General features: G+C 39.3%; 1 protein-coding gene across 3 annotated transcripts in view; it reads right to left on the bottom strand.

Moving 5' to 3' along the window:
- The window catches only part of NTRK2 (neurotrophic receptor tyrosine kinase 2), a 200580-nt gene that overhangs the window by 24202 nt on the left and 158448 nt on the right, over nucleotides 1-17930 (bottom strand). For all 3 annotated transcript variants that reach the window (XM_042877533.1, XM_042877531.1, XM_042877532.1), the window contains one exon: nucleotides 15324-15558. In XM_042877533.1, coding sequence (XP_042733467.1) covers nucleotides 15324-15558 — 235 coding nt within the window. The remainder of the gene's footprint in view (nucleotides 1-15323; nucleotides 15559-17930) is intronic.

Raw genomic sequence — 17930 nt, 5'->3', positions numbered from 1 at the left:
AAAATGTCCATAAACAGATTGGATCTGGCAGGAATGTACCTGACATCCCTAGTCCTGGGCTTTTCCCAGAAGTGTTCTGGAATGATCTGAGCAGTCACACAAGCCCAACCCTAAGCAGTGCACTGGAGAAGCACAGGTGGACACTTTACATCAGCAAGTATTCAGCAGTCCACCACCATGAAAAGAATGATGTACAGATCTGCATGTCTACACCATGCCCATGCACATGAAGGAACAAATTTTAGTGCTTACAAATCAAAATCTACTAAAAACAAATATGTATCTCTGTCTATTATTTCCAGTACCTCAGTATGACAACTGGAAACTGCACTGATGAGCATTTTTTTATGCAGCAAAAGAGAACATTGAAATGAAGGCTGGAAACTGCAAGTTACAGCTTGAACGCTAGAAAAATTCTAGAAGGACAAGCAAATTTTTTGTTTTGTTTGTGTTTCATGAAGGTGGGAGATTTGCTATTCAGAGAGTAGTAATCTTTAAATAGCTGCTTGGTAATAACTATAATTTAACCTGCCTGTCCCCAGAAGTCTTCAGACTCCTTTTAAATTCTGAGTAGTTTCTCTGTAAAAGGCAAGGGATCATCCTATATAATTAAAATTACAGCTGTAGGGAGATATTCCCTGGGATTTAAATGTGAAACAAAAGCTTCATTGCCACCTTGGTACTTGTGCTTCCTGCCACTCAGGGTTCTCACTTCTTGTAATGAAGAGCAAGACTAGACCAACACACCCACATACCTACTGGAAATCAAATAATTGATCTCAGTGCTGTCCAACCCTGCCCCATAATCAGTAACAGAAGAAAGAATGAAAACATTAAGAGAATAAGGCAAAACACATCTGCCCCTTTCTAAAGTAATATATTCTATTCTAGGTCATGCAGGGAAACTTGGAGTGAAACAAAAATACCATTACCTGAAGCTGGTATATACCAGAACCTGGTATATAATGTGGAAGCCCCTACACTACATCAAAGTCCCTCTTTGCATGCAGGAACGTAGCTTTCTGATCTAAGAGGTCTTTCCCTCCACAGTATCTGAGAGACCATTTCTTCAGTGGTTACTAATTCAAATTCTCCTGCTTACATTCTCTCATAACCAGTTTATGCTCATTTTTTCCTTTGTAAACATTGTCCTTGAAATACTTTATTTTTGTTGCTGTTGTTCCTTGATGTTTATCTATCTTCTGATGCAGTTCTATAGCTCAGTTCTCCTAGACACCTCTCCAAAAAACATTTTCAATGGGAGAGTCTTGATACTTCAATTTGGGGAAGAATTCTGTCCTCCTGACAACTAGGGAAAAATGCCCGTTTCTCAGTTGGAATATATCATTATCATAGCTTGGCTGCAGAAACACTTGTACTGGTGCAGAAGAGAGAATGATGCAGGAATTATTGGTTGAGACAAGCAAAAGAGCAGGACCATCTCTCTGGACAGCACTGCTGGATTACACTGCTTAAATTGTTTCCTGAACTCTTAGTTTATTGTTATAGAACAGATTTTCCATTTCCATCATTTCTGTAGAATGTTTTCTCTACATTTGCTCCAGGTTTAGCTTTCATATTTCAACTCCATTAAACACTTTGCCTATATTTTTGCATTCATCTCTGTCTTTTCAAGACCCAATGTTAAAAATCAATTTTGCTTCCAAGCCAAATTAAATCTTATTTCTGCATCATCTTGTCTATGGCAGTTTCACTTTCCCTCATTCTCTTCACATTTAAACAGTCAGGAATCTTCTCTCGTTTATTTTAATATCATTCTCAAATTGACTACCAAATGTTTTTTGCATTTTTCACTGCATCCCAGTAGGACCTCGCTTGCTTTCCCTATTAGTCTTTCCTGCTTGAATGTTATTACTTTCTTCCAGCATCATTTAGGATGTGAAATCACAAAAAGTTCTGCAATCTACTGCTTCCTACTACTTTTCTGGTTTAAGGACACAAATTCCAATTACTTTTCGTACTTGTATGAAAGCAAATCCCCATTTCACCACTTCATAAACTGCCCCTAAAAACCACTACCCTACTTTTTCCCAGAGTTGAACTTCTGAAGCTGTGGTAGACCAGTAAGTAAACAAACTTCTCAAAGTCTGAGGTTACAATCATTTCATGGTTAGGAGTTCTGAAAATCTCAGTTTTAAAGTCCACCACTACGCTTTAAGGTTCTCTTATGATAAAACAAAACAAAACAAAAAACTACAGATGCAAAGTAAATGCCTACTTTATATAAGCAGAAGGTTAAACAGATTTGAATTTATTCCCTTTTCATTCTCTTGCTTTGGTCCTTTTTGTCCTGAAAAGTAACTAGTAAGGTGTTGAAAAATACTGGCAGATTAAAAAGAATAACTAGGAAATAAAAATTCATTTTTTGATCGTGTTGATTAACATAATGCTGTTCTCTATGTCCCTAATGACAAGGCTGAGCACATATAAACACATGCCAACTTTAAAGTTGCTTTGTCCACAGATGTGAAAGTGTACATCCCAGGAAAGGAGTATTCACTCTGCTTTTGGCTGGTCTTGAAGTCTGCATCAAGCACATCACAGTTTTAGAGCTAGTGGTGTCTGCACAGTAGGCATACCTTCAGTCTCAGGCTGTATAGTGGAACTGTATAAATCTTTCTGTAAAACTCTGTTTTATTTCCCATCTTATGCAAATTTACTTATACTTAAGGCCATATTTGAAAGGCTTCTCACTGCATGCAATATAACTTTGTCTGCTCTGCAGCCTTCAAATTCTTCCTCTTCTATTTTTTGTTTTATTTTACTAACCCATGCCGATCAAAACAGAAAACAAGGTTAATATTGCATAACAGAGAAGCATATATAATCTGGCTTAGCTCCAAAACCACCATTTAGTCCCTCTCCAAACTGCCACGGAAACATTTGTTGTTCAAAACTGTATGTTCCTCCAGGCATGATTGATGTAAAAAAACACTATGGCACGTCTATGCAAAGAGGAAGGATTTATGCAAGGTAGGTCTTACAATCACTTTCAACAGAATCCCCCTCTGCAAAAAAATTGCAGTGTTACGACTGTATATCTCAACTTGTAAGCTCCGTGTTGCAGATTGGAGTAGTACCTGTTGGCTTTCTAATGAGGGGCAAATTCACTCGCTGTGCATTGGCACTGAACTTTATTTTAACAAACTTGTTTTTCCCACACAATTACTCAATTCTAGATTCTTTTATCTAAAAGAGTTTGATATGCCATGAAACACCAGTCCTAGAATATTAAAGGATACTCAAGGAACATGGAAAAATCATTTGACTGAAAACTGCAAAATCTCGTTTTTTATTGGTGCATTCAGTGTAGAATACAAGACACACTGCCAAAATTATGACATGAAGTATTCAGCTTTATTCTGATCTCTTTTTTTTCCCCATGTCTTGTTTCCCTAAAGATGATTTAAAACTCTGCTTGCTGAATCCAAAAAGCAAACAGCTCATGCATACGACAGAGTGCCAAGAATGCAGGACCCTGCCCTTCACTTAGTTCAAAAGCAAGAAAAATCTCCAATAAGGATCCTGCCAGTCAGCTATGCTGCACTAAGTCTCACCATCAGAAGATAACATTGGCCGCATAATGAGCTATAAAGGGACTATATGCAAAGCAGTAACTTGCAAAAATCCTGGCCCATCATTTATCCTTTCAAAGTGACTTGGGGGTGATAGGCATCTGGTAAATCAATTGGGGAGGAATCAATTTTCTCCAGGTAACATCATATTTTTATTTTATGGGATTGGGCTGAGGCAGTCTAAGAAATACAGATGACAAAAACAATATGGCAAGTGATTTGTAATCGTCATGTCTGTCATTCAAGTTGCCTTTCTTTTTGTTTTTTGGTTGTGTATTTATACTGGCAGTGAAACAACTGTAAGATTGATGTGTTATCAAGGAATATCTGGCAATATTTTTAATGAACAATTCTTTCTTTATCTTCCTAACATTCTATTACCATGAAAAAAAAAAAAAAAGAGAAAGGAAATGAAAACAAGAGCAAGCTCTCTGCCATGACAGGATTTCATCCTTTCTGAATATAACATTAAATCCCGTTAAATCCAGGCTTATCGGAACACAATCTTGCAGGTCATAAAATAATTTGAAAGAGTCCCTTCACACACCTACCTTTGAGTGGACTAAATTGTGTTACAAAAATATCTCCTAGGAGATTTTTTATCATATTTATTTATCATTTATCATTATCATATAGTCATATTTTATATATCAGCTGGAGGGAACAAAATAAAATATTTTTTTTAAAAAGGCCAAAAAAAAAAAAAAAAAAGCCACCCAAAAACCCCCAAAACAGAAAAACAAGTAATAACCCCTACATTTCCAGCAAAACAGTGGTTTGTTTCACACTGTGGCATGCATGGGCTAGATCATGGGCTGATGTGATTTTTTTTCCTTTTTTCAATGCTGCACTGAACAAACAAATGAAAACAGATGTAATGTCATTAAAAATTTACAATTACTAATCGTAAAGGTAAAAATCCTGTTCCTCGTGATTTCACTTCCAATTTTTCCACTGAACTAGAGCTGGACAAGTTCTCAGTCTCTAAATACGCATCGCAGTCTTTCTGTCCTCTATAAAAATTGCATGCATTACAAAACTAGCAGCTTAGATCATATTCATTTTCAGTAGCAACTGAAAAAAATATGTATTTTGTGGCTAAAACCACCTCACTATTAAGGTTCCTGTATCTCTGTTTTTTTTTAAATACATTTTATTTTCACAATATACTGCTTTTTTTACAGAAAGTCATTATTTTTTCAGATGTAAATTTCCAGTCTTCTACTCTGTTATTAAAAGCTTTCCACTATAGCTCTTCCTCAAAGTCTTGACTTCCAATCGTGTGATTATGTGAATAACTGAACTGAGATTTGTTTAAAAGCATATACATCCAGGATGCATAGCTGTGGAGACAAACCTGAAGAAGAGTTTCATTAGACATCAGGACCTCTTCCCGGGTATTACAGCTGACTATCTGTTAAGTTTTTCCCAAAGCGTAACCACTTCTTCTACCTTGAGATAGTCTTGTTTGTGCTGAAATGGCACTTTCAAACTTTCTCAGCCTGTAGATTCAGCATCTGTTGCCATACCACCTTTGATGTTCTGGGCCAATGCAACAAAATAGGAGCAACCCTCATTCAAATAGCTACAACTAAAAGTAAACTCTTAAGTATTAAAGTAGATATGCTTCTTGAAAGCATTGCTCTGGATTGGGAACAAAAAAGTTACTTCCCACTGAAGCAGTTTTTCTTCTGTATTTACCCATCTGATGGAGACAGAAGCATTTGAGACATCATAAGCATCACTAATTTTTGTTTCATTCTGCCCTTGATATCAAATGCATTTTCCCTCACTCACATTAAATCAGGCCTTCATTTCTGCTACAGCTAGGAACTTGACTGTATTTTGTAAGAATTTTGGCTTCATTTATAAGACTACATTAATGCAAAGACAAGTAATAGCTGAAGTTTAAGTTCCTGAGCCTGACAGATGCAAAATCATCTCAGTTCTGAGGTTCTCACCTTTTGGCAAGCCTGGAAGGAGTCCTGACAACTTGTCAGAAACTTCAGTACTCTTCATGATCTCTGATATTAAACAGGCTTCAGAAAGGCATATGGGTTGCAACTGTATATGTGACCTAGGTAGGTCACTCTGAAAGCAATGTTTCCTATTTATTCCCAAGCAAGTGGACATGAATTAAATGAAATACTGTTTACAAGCTGTTGTCACTTCTGTAATGCACCACCCACTGCCTCACTGTGCTCACATCCACTGTTTGGTCTCTCAAAACATTCAGCAAGTGTCAATGAATGTCAATGGATGCCACTTTTTCTGCATTGAGGAATTCAGTGACACACCTTCGCTTCATACACACTTCCAGTCATACGCCTTTCTGTCAGATTGCTTCTCTTATGCCATCTGCCACACAACAACAATGTGTAACATAATATTGGTGGAAAGGTTCAGCCTCTACCACCATGCCATCAAAACAACGTAGCGTTACTTTCGGAGCAGCTCTTGTGCAATATGCTGGTGAGGGGTCTGGAACACACGGCTTATGAGGAGAGGCTGAAGGAGCTGGGAATGTTCAGCCTGGAGAAGAGGAGGCTCAGGGGCCTCATTGCTCTCTGTAACTTCCTGAAGGGAGGTTGTAGTGAGCTGGGGGTCGGCCTCTTCTCTCGCATCATTAGTGATAGGACCAGAGGGAATGGTTTCAAGCTACGGCACAGGAGATTCAGGCTGGACATGAGGAAGTATTACTTTTCAGAAAGGGTGGTCAGGCACTGGAATGGACTGCCCAGGGAGGTGGTGGAGTCACTGAGCCTGGGGGTGTTCAAGGAAAGGCTGGATGTTGTGTTGAGGGACATGGTTTAGTGGGAGCTATTGGGAATAGGTGAACGGTTGGACTGGATGATCTTTTAGGTCTTTTCCACCCTTGGTGATTCTATGATTCTATGATTCTATGCTCATATTGTGCTCTGTCACTGATGCCAACAGACTTAAACTGACCCATGTTGCCAAAAATGATTTCTCTTCAGCCCTCTTTTGGAGTGGAAACGCGCAGGTGCTCCATCAGATGGCAGAAGGATTCAGAAGGTAAGACCTCAGCAGCCTGCAATGCTGCAGCTGCTTCCTTTTTTCACCATTTACAGTCACCATCAGCAGCTCTTTCCTATGCGCACACCAAACTAAGAGCCGTATTTGCAGACTCCACTTTATTATTAGTTGATGCTGTCCTCTCATCTTCTCAGTCCCTCCTGTTACAGACAGTATTTCAGAATAATTATCCAAGTCTTCTTTTTTATGCTTCCTGAGTTTTGTGAGCCAAAAGAGTGCCAATTGTCCTTTGGTCTCAGACAAAAAAATGCACGTTTAGGAGAACTGCCTAGCAACTTCTCCCCTTACTGCAAGGAGGGAGCCTATTAGCATAAGAAAACCTTCCAGCTGGAAGCTTGCAAAGAGTCTGCTGGGACTGGGTCTGGGAGCAGCCTTCAAAAGAGGACCCGGCTGAGCGCTGCTCCCCCTGGGTGGCCTTTCCGCGCCGCCCCACGGCCGGCGGGGCAGCCGCGCGTGGAGCACTGTGCTCTGCTCAGCCGGGAGCTGCCGCTCCAGTTTCTGACTGTGCTCACAGTGTTCCCAGAGATCTTTTTTTCTCATTTTGTTCCCACATCTTCTTTTGCTCACACTGTGTGCATCACACATCAAAGTCAACAGCTTCAGCTGCTAACCTTTGGAGTTCTGTCATTTGCTTTGCAGATTTTCTGCCAAAAGTGATGGTCTATAACACTACAGTACAGTATCTATTTTTCCGGATATTTACAATTGCTTTCTCGCCACAGTCGCAAAATTACATTAATAGTCAGTCTGCACGAGGACTTGGTCCACAAAGCAAAACTATCAAATTCACTTCACCTTCTCTCTTCTTGTTTTACACCACTTCTCTAAAAATGCTGCCTGCAAACTCACTTTCAAAAACCCTGGACTAAACACTGGCTCCAGTAAAACCATAGGAAAAAACTCCCAGCAGCCACTGAACTGCAATCCAGCAAATTGTGAACAGGATTGAGATTAAGGACATGGCTCTCTGATGTGCTAAATGTCTCAGCAGTAGCCAAATCATTCCAGCACCTGCAAAGACGGCTTTATGGGGGCTGTGCTGCTACTTAGTGAAATGAGCCGACTTTCGATCAGAGTTCTGTAAAGCTTTCCAAATTGCAGTTTGGAAAGCTAATTTCAATATGTGAATCACTGCTTTCCTGCAATTTATATCCATATGTGTGGTTATTTTTAAGAATGATTCAGTTTTGTATATATAATTTTAAAAGGACTTTTAAAGTTAATGAGCATCTGCACTAAGAGCTCCTTAACAGAAAAGCTTGTGTCAGCCACCAGTGCTGCTGACTGTGTAAACTTCCTGCTATTCTATAGGCATGCATATGGATCCTAAGGCTCTTACCTCTCGCATACACCAGGAGTAATCCTCCTGAAATCCACAGAATTAAAATGCTTTAAAAGCAGTGTAGACATGAACTGAATTTCCATCCATTTGAAAACTGTAATATCTCCTTTACAAGTAAAGTGGAGCCAAAGAGTAAGTTCTCCAAGTTTTTAAAAAAGTAAAGAGGGGGAAGTTTCTGAAACTGAAAATTTCTAAAGACTTTGGTTCAGTTTTTGACTCACACAGCTCTCAAAATGTTTAACAATAGTGTTGGTCAACAGAATTTCTGTATCTCATGGGGAATATTTCTAAGTACTGCTTTGTTCCTGCACATCTCTTCTGAAGATGAACCAATTTTTATTTCTTGATATCCTGCAAGATAACCATGGCAGTGTAAATCTGTCAGGGGCAGATTTCCAAAGGAACAAGAAAAAACAAAATTCAATGACTAATCAAGTAACTGGTCACAGAAGTGAGTGCACTCTGCTCTGCTTTTCTATCAATCATTTTTCAGCTTTCTCATTATTTTTCTCTGTTTTTGTCATCTCCACATGCTTTGAACTCACAGAGCAAAGAACAGTGTGGCCCATGAGCAGTGGAGGTTTCCCAGTTGTGCATTTCATGTGAAAGGGGTCTTAAACATGGCAAAATAAAAATATGCTACAGCTTCCTAATTAAAAAACTCACTTTCTATATCTTACCATTAATGCTGCAAGACAAAGCTTGGTAAGAACTTGCTGTTAAACCCACCAAACTACGTGTGCTGGATATCTGATGCCCTTTCTCCTAGCACTGGTTTGGAAAACTTTCATAGACACACCTGTAGCATCAGTGAAAATAGATAGTTACAGGACTACAAGCAAGATCAATGAGCCTTGTGTGAAGAGAGAAAACTCTAATGGGAAGTGATTGCGTCTATTATGACTAGAAAGAAAATTAACAACAACAAACAAACAAACAAACAAACAATAAATAAAAACAGTAGGGAACTACACTTGCTTGGAACAAAGCTGAATTTGGCATCCCTGCAGAACTGAATGGGTCAGGAAACTGGTGTATACAAACTTCTAAATGCAGACATAGTGGTGACTTTTATGCACAAATCTGCTCACAGTTATTTTAGTTTAAATTAAAGTTACTGCACTGACTTAAAGAGAACTAGTTCAGATTTACGTCTCTGTAGCTGGCCCATTATTTCCTTTATTGTTTCTAGTTGCATGAAATCATCTGTGCACGTCCTCGAGGGCTGCTGGAACCCTCTGTCCTCCCCAGCACTACACATGATGCAATGAGCCTCTGACGGAGGAGGAAAGCTAAAAAGTCCATGTAGGGAAGCAGATAATTTCCTTTTGAGCAATGGATGCAAAAATAGCAGCTAATAAAAAGCCTTCAAACTGTGCCTTCAAACAGTGACAATTCAATACACACACCTACGAGGATGCCTTGACAAGCTGCTTGACTTCTCAGTAACTCTTTCTTGTTTTCTTTAGTGCAGCCTCCTTCAAACTCCCACATGCAGGTATTCAGCTCTGTAGTGACAGCTGAGACCTGCAGGTGTTTGCTGTTGCTGCCCTTTCAGAATAGACAAACACTTCTTCCTCACTGTAAACATTTGTATGGTGGTGCTTGCCTGGCTAGTTATAGCCCAAATAATGATGAACCAGCCTTTTCTTTTTTTAGTTGTTTGCTATCATGCATTAATTCTCTTTGTAAATAGTCATTTGGAACTGGAAATAGCTTATGTGAAATCACTCTGGTGATTATTTTACTAGCATTATCTTTTAGCAAATGTTTCATATAGAGAGTCACCAGAAAAATATATTATGCAGTTGCCAGAAATACAGCATTTCACAGTATTAAGCATTGGGCTCGCATGCGAAGGAAGGACTGTGCCTAGCAGGCAAGATGCTTCTCACCATTTCAGTACTCTAATACTAATGTTACTTTACTGGCTTCAGTGACTGACTGAGTGACAGCGGAGATCAGAATTGTGCTTACTTGCCAGGGGCTGTAATACTCCCAGGGTCAAGAAGTTATCTAAAAAGAGATTTTGACCTTTCTGTGCAGATAGAAGGTCTGGAAGCCGGGTATTTTTAAAGTTAGTTTAGAATATCAAACTGTGTAATTTTTAGTTTTTTTGGAAGTCTTCCTGGGAGGCTAAGAAACATAGTAACTTCTCACATCTTAACTAAAAGTGCATGTGATCTCTATGTTTAGAACAGATATCCTTTTCCAAAATATTCATTTGACATTAAATAGAAGTGATCAAGAAATAAAACATTAAGAAATAGAGCCACAATCATCTAGAAAATTTACTTACAAATCTTTCTCACTCCCTCAGCAGTTTATTTTTTGGTCCCATGACTCTGTTTCTCTAGTTCTTTACTCAACACCAAATTAGAAAAGACCTGAATTTTAATTTTAAAAGAATTAAATAAAAAGCAGCCCCCAAAGAATCTAAAAATAAATGAGAGACAGCAGTCTCTCTTAACCACCAGAGGAACAAAATGTGCCAGCATGAACTGTAAAGTCACTCACTTAGGGACTGAAACCAAAAACCTCAGAAAAGAGGATGTTCTTCATTTGGAAGCCGTAGAACATAAGAGTAGCCCAGAGCACTGTTTGACAATACAGTGACTGTGTGCCAATAAGACACAGGCTATGTGACTTCAGGATGTACCATACAGTGCATTTTCATTAGAGACAGGGAAATACCTCTGATCCAAGAACAGGCAAAACCTCACTTGGAAAATAATACTCACAGTTCCATGATGTCTGAACCAGAAAGAGACATTTTCACATGCTGAAAGATGCGGGAGGAGGCTTCTAGAAGAAGTAAAATGAAGAATGTTTTCTCCTGACAGTGTGCATTGTTTAACCTTCCAAGTCAGTCTGGGACGGAACAGGATTACTTCATCTAAATACAATTGAGATGTTAAAGCTGGGAAAGAAGAATTTTCTCTGTTGGAGAATTATGTGATCAAGTTGGTGTACAGTGATCATGAGTTAATCTAGGCTATTGATTAAGAAAAAAATTTGCAAACATTAGAAGGATGAGGTTGTGGAACAGCCTTCCAGGGAAGGCCTCGGCAGCAATATCCTGCTTATTTTCAACACCAACCTTTAGAAAATTAATGGGAAGTGCTGTACAGCAGGACAAGAGTGTTCTAGGAGTCAAAAGTTCAAACTTCAAAGACACAAGACTGTTGCTGTTGATAAATCTGAGAGCCATCTGAAAAGAAGCTTATCAATGTTCTGCAGGCTGCATCACGTTTACGTATTTAACTAAATTCTTCAGGATTTGCATTGGTCTCCTACATTTTAGTTTTGCCCCTTTTTGCATTTTTTGTTTCTCTTAAGCTCTATTCCCATACTGCCCTGAGGCACTGAGGACAGAGGATGTACAAAAGCACCATATTGGGCCAGATGTGCTCCAAGGGACATCACACAATCCCAGTAAAGTCAGGTGGGTGCAGCTGGTTTGACCACTCATACCATCATACAGCTTACTTGAGAGAAGGTAATTCTCACAGAGGCAGACAAACAGATTGGTATCACCATCTGTTATGTGTCAGGTATGACCAACTTTGTAGGACCTCAGAAATTTTTGTCAAAAGAATTTCTATTTCAAGGCCTAGCACACTACTGATACTCTTGACATATCTTTCTCTTTTGCCTTGGCAGATTGGAATTTTCATGAGATTTGGTGCTAAAAGCATTAATGAGTTTCAGAATTTTCCACGTGGTTTAGGGAAGTCTGATGTTCCTGTGGCTTCTCTTGCCCTTAACACCTAATGTATAGCTTTCTGCTAGAGGAAAGGAAGGCTTTGACTCAGTAACTTACGCTGACTCTTACAAATCTATATGCTTCCCTCTTTTTAAATAGCAAGGGGACAACAACAAACATGGTATGAGATACACTGAAGATATTAAACAGATAGTAGGTCACTGGAATTCATACTGAAACACAGTCTCTTGGGTTCTTCTGCCTCGTCCACGCTAGAAGTTGAAGTAACTAAAGTGAGACATCTAATCCTCCCTGTGCCTTTTGGACAAGTTAGGCCTAAAAGAAGGTGGAAACATTGCTACTAGTCCCTGGCTTCCAACACATCCTTGTGTGGTTTGAAAAGTGGAGGCATAGAGTCCTTATTTTCTCAGCTGCTTCTTGGACTGTTGCATAAAGACAAGTTAGTTATACAATAGCTAGATAGTGATTACACAACTTAGCTCCATAAATCTAAATCAGGATCAGAGTTTCTATTCTGCACTGGACAGACAAAACAATGTGGAGGGGCAAAATTCTGATCCTAATGAAGTTAATGACAAAACTCTTGCTTAGTTCTGTGAGATCACAGTTTCATGCAAAATCTTAGCTCAAGCTTGTAGCTGGCTAAACAGGCTGGGTATTTAAAGCACATCTCTGTTAAGTTTTTCCAAGTACTGATGTGAGATGAGTTTCCTTTTTTGCTTTGTTTAAAAAACATAGAACAAACAAACAAAAATAATATTTTAAGACTAAATACTAAGCAGTGTCTGCAAACTTGGCCTGTATGCCTGGAAAAGTCCTGAATTACTCTCTCCGAGTTCAAGAAAACATACTAGCAAAATGTCCTTTCCCATATTTCTGTGTCGGCACTTTAAGCCACAAAGGCTGCTGATGAGTCACATTATTTGGGTGTCAGAGAAAGAAGGGAAAATCTGACTTGTGGTGGTTACGTGTCCAAACAACAAAAAACAGACATCAACAAAACAAATCAAAGCCCCAGACCTAAAATCAGCAAGCAAACAATGCCATGAAACAGTGCACTATGATACAAGGACTACAAGGCAGCAGCGTCACTGCTGTTTGTCACACAGATGAAACTAATTATTTGCCAGTTGGATTAGTTTGACCTGGAGTAGATGGCACTGTGGGAGAAGAAAAGGTCACTGCAATTTCTTCAAGTACCCATGCTCATTCTGGTCTGACTTCTGAAGACTACTGCTGTTTTATTGAATGTTAGCACATATATCAGGGTTCCCTTTACCCTCGAGATTCCTATCTGATGAAAAACAAAAGGGAAAAAAGGAAGAGAGGAGGTAAAAGAAAGTTTATGCAATTAGCATTGCACATCGCATACATTCCCAGCCCAAGGGTTACTTCTCTCACTTTTGTTCCTGAAGTGTCTTTTTACAACTGAGTTGATTTAGTGTAGAGTGTCATTAACAATCTGATGGTGAAGAAGTACTGGTGACCATCCTTATCTTACAAAGGCAAACTATAAATAAGCATCTTGGGAAAATCCAGCAACCTGACAAGGTTGGTAGGATCCCAGTAAACTAATTCCAGTGCATTAATACACACAAACACCAAACCATTTCCCATGGGGCTTTTGGAGTTGTATAAAACCTTCCAGTGAGCATTAGATGGATCTCTCAAGGTTGGGGAAGAATTGCTTCTGTGTATATAATTAAGTGTGAACAGTTAAAACAGACTTGTTATAAACAATTAGGTATGTTCAGTCAATGCAATCCCAGTGTCATCACTGATGATTTTATTTCTTAGGTCCATCATAAATTAATTCTCCAGGCAACAATCTGAAAAGTCATCATTCAGCTTCTGACTAGCCCACATATGGCTGGCCCAAGGAGGGCTGTTCAGAATCTCAAAGGCTCAGCTGTGTCTTCCAGCTTTTATCAGTCCAAAATAGAGTGGCAGAGTGGGCTGTGGGTCTGTCTCTCCTCCACACTAACTAAATGTGAGGTGATGGGGAAACGGTCCTTCTTGGTTTTTTTACTGTGCCAAACAAATGACTATACAAATCTATATTTTCATTCAGCCCCTCTGACATTTGTCTACCTCATCCTCCCTTCAGCCACATTTGTGTCTTTTTACTAACACCTCTTCCCAATCTTGTTTTCTTTCCTTAATGAACTGACTTACTTAGAACATCTCACATCCATTATATCACCCTCATCACACACCGTCCTGTTTCTTCTTTCTTTCTTCCTGAACAACAATGGTTTTCCCTTGGCCTCAGAAGACTGACAAAATAATGAGGGAGAGAGAATAAAGAGTGTGACTCTGAAAATGAAGCAATGGAAAAATACAGAGTTTCACTTGAATGAGGTGCTTTGAAAGGCACTCAATGACTTCCAGGTTACTTAGAACTTCCCCATGTCATGGCTCAGGTAGGACAAAATTCTGCTCTCGTTGTAAACTTCTGCTCCATTGTGTAGAAGCTTTGTTTGAGTGCTTGTGTGTAGGACTCAAGGATTAACAGAGGGATGAGCAGTGAAGAAGACACTGCTCAGTACACTATGACATGCTTGTGCCAAATCTCAGCTGCCTCTAGGAAGCACAGATGATTACCTATCTTCTATCCTTTTCTGCATGTAGTTTTTCCATGGCAAGAGTTACTTTCTCTTTCTCTCTCCCTCTCTCTCTCTTTTTTTTTTTTTCCAGAATTCAAAACAAAGCAAAACATTTATCACTCCAAAAATGCTGCCTTTATCTGTTACTGCTAAGCTTGAGCATTCATTCTTAAGTGTAATGATGAGGATGGTAAGTGAATCCAATCTTGCTCAAATACAGAACAGAGGCATGTCCTCAGTCACAGCAAGTACAGTTCACTCTTCAAATGCAAATCAAGAAAACCTAGCCTTTGGTGCTCACTGGTGTCCTTGAAAAAACAAATAGAGCCAGTGATTACAATTCTGTATATTTTTCCAAGTCCTGAAATGATATCATGCTTGTTTTATGTACACCAAGTAGCTTGAGGTGCCAAGTTTACAAAATAACAAAATATAAGAAAAATCTGGTTTGTATGTTTACTAATTACTATGTTTGCCTTTTGAAAGAAGAAACAAAGAACAGAGAAGACATTCCTCAGCTGTTAGATAAAGCAACATTCAACAAACACTGCTTATGTCTACCTTCCTCTGTCCTGTCAAGCATCATCTGGACATCAAGGCAATCTCCTTTCAGGCATCCCACAAACAATGGCACAGAAGTGGCATTGTCCTTCTACGGACACCAGCACAATTAGAGTGGATAAGGAGGAGACCTTTATTTTATCTAAGAAGAATTCACTGATAACAAGTGATGTGAGAAGCAGATATAGAGCATGTACTTAAAGATTAATAGTAGCTTATCTTACAGGATACAAGTCCAGCATTCACAAACTAACAGCTAGGCCATAGATTGCCTTCTGTAAGCCATGAAAACCTGATAGCCTCTGTTCTATTCATGAAGTCACACATGTGGGAGCAAACAGCAAATGCTGCCAACTACACGACTTGCCATATAGCAGGTATATCACTATGGTAAGCTGGACCTCAGTTGCTAGCACTTACAGCAGTTCACTTACCCTGTAGTAGTCTGTGCTGTACACATCTCTAGACATCCCAAAATCCCCAATCTTCACCAGTAGGTTCTCACCAACCAGGCAATTCCGGGTAGCAAGGTCCCGATGCACGAAGTGCTGTGATGCCAGGTAAACCATACCAGCTGCAATCTGCTGGGCAATATGAAGCATCTGGGACTGCGTCAGCTCAGCTGGTCGGTTGCCTTCTGCCATCAGTACTGCGTCTGGACCATGTGCCCTGCAACAAAATGCAAGCCGATTTAGTGACAGGACACTTCTGAGATATAGAGGTGAAAAGCATTAGTGGTCCTAAAACCAGAGAAGTGACTTACTCAAGTAAAAGAATAAAAACTGTTACAGATTCATTGGTAAAATAGCAAGAATTTGTGTCTTGGCTTTTTTCACTTATTGTTTTCTATCACTTAGAGAAAGACAGGTGATTTGAAGAGAATTATACAACAGGTATATATATTGTTCATAAGGAGATTGGTTCACAGTAACAACCCCCTGTCTCAAACAACAACCTCTTTCATGTTACATCCTTGTAACTTTAAGAAATAGTTATCAGCATTCCTTCACTATAAGCATCGCTAACCAATCCCTGGCCAGTTAATGAGGCAAACATACCTCATTTAATGCAATTTATAATCTTCTGAATAACACTTTCCATCCATTCTTCCCTTCTGAGTTTTCAGAAACCTTTTTAATTCCATTCCTGCAGAGTACTCTTTCCAAGAGATCACCCCAGCTATTTTGGAAAAATATTCTACAACCAGTTTTAATTTTCTCTCAGAAGTCCTTCCTTCCTCCAAAGGAGAGTTTCAGAGAATCGCATTTCTAATCAATAAAGGTGAGACCTTAATTTATCCCTAAGAGAAGGGCATGGGAGTTTGGAAAAGAGGTGCAAATTAATCAAAATCTATGAGATAAAATCTGACATTACCTATTAGAAATGCGTTATTAAAATTGCCCCAAGGGAAGAACTTCAAGAGCAGAGTGACAGATGTGAGAAAGAAATGAAAGAAGGTACATAGCATGGCTGGCATTGCATCTGTTACCAGGTAAAGAACTTAACATCACTTTCTTTGCCACAGGGTGTACCTAGCCACTGATTTGGTTTGAGTAAGGGAAATAACCAGGAAGACATGAAGGCTCCTACAAATACCCAGAGAAAATTTTTATCAAAAAGCATTGTACCCGTTAATTGAGCTGATTTTTACTAATGACTGCTCTCAGATATGAAGCTCCAAATCACTAAATTAGAGAGCTCTACAGTTTTTGTTCGCTTCCTTGGTCTGTATGTAATGAAACTTTTGGATTATTTTTAACATTCCGTCTATTTTTCTTTTACTTGTGATGTGGTCTGTAAATGAGGTGCTCCTCTGTGTCTGCAGCAGCCAGTAACATTCTTTGGATCCACATTAGCGTCCACTGCCCAGAACAAGCACTGGGCAGGAATGACTTCGAGGCAGTGGACCTAAATCTGAAACAGCCTTTGGCTGCGCACAGACAGCAAGGCTAATTTGGGTTACATTTCAGATTCATTTTCCCTATCAGCCTTTGGTGGCGCTGTAGGGTAAGAAATACAGGCTGTTACAGCCCGCGTACCGCTCACCTCTCATCTGCAGCACAAGCTGCATCAGATGTGAAAGGAATGACAAATTGCAGCTTAGGTTAAACAGCTTGTCCCAGCATAATCATTTTACATTCTAAAGACCAGGACTGATTAATAATTAAAAAAAAAAAAAAAAAAAAAAAAAGGAGTGAAGACCTAATGGGGGAAATATATTGACTGTTAAACTACCTTTCTGTACAACAATTCTGTGACAGTTAGAAGGTAAGAAAAGGTCAACAGAAAAAAATCAAAGAATAAGTATTTCTTCTAATGACAATGAATCAGCAGCAAATCTGGCTTCCTCTAATGGAAATTCAGTGCTCTGAAAAAGTATTGGGCTGGCATCTTTGGAAACTGCAGTCTTCTTATCCACGGCAGAGGTCCAAACAGGCAAATGTAAATGCACCGACATTGCTCTCACAATACACTTCAATCCTTTGCCAAAGAGACAATCAGTCTGGGAAAAGTAGTATTTGCTCTGCATCCCCAGTTCAAGATCTGGTCTCTCTGCCAGCCCCAGCAGCCCTTCCAGTAATGGAGGATGCTAGTTGATGTCATTTGCTTTTATACACTGTGGCTGTTTGTTCATTGGAGATTAGAAGGACAGCAAACTCACTTCACAAAGGCTAAAAAAAATGGTGACACAAGCAGTCACTAGCAATTTCAGTAAGACAAAAAACCTGAACCATTTAAAGGGACATTAGTTTGATTGTTTTGCTGCTTTGTCAAAAGCATGCATTAAAGGAACATCTTTCCAAAATGGTGGTGCTCCTACCACAAGAGATCTCGGTACAGTGAAATGTTTTTTGATATTCTGTGATGGAAATGACATAGAAGACCTTGAAAGAACAGTCCCTTATGCAAATGTTTTTATGTAGGAGCACAAGCTGTCTCCTAGCTTCTTATTTTTATGTTAGTGAATACACACCGGTGGAAATGGCACATACACAAGGCCAGTGTTCAAAGCTTGCTGATTCATGAGTTAGTTATTATTC

The sequence above is a fragment of the Lagopus leucura genome, unplaced genomic scaffold (genome assembly GCF_019238085.1).
Source record: "Lagopus leucura isolate 7727_CA_CO unplaced genomic scaffold, USGS_WTPT01 Super-Scaffold_100018, whole genome shotgun sequence".
Classification (NCBI taxonomy): domain Eukaryota; kingdom Metazoa; phylum Chordata; class Aves; order Galliformes; family Phasianidae; genus Lagopus; species Lagopus leucura.
The sequence above is the reverse complement of the archived record's forward strand: the minus strand, read 5'-3'. Positions and strand labels throughout refer to the sequence as shown.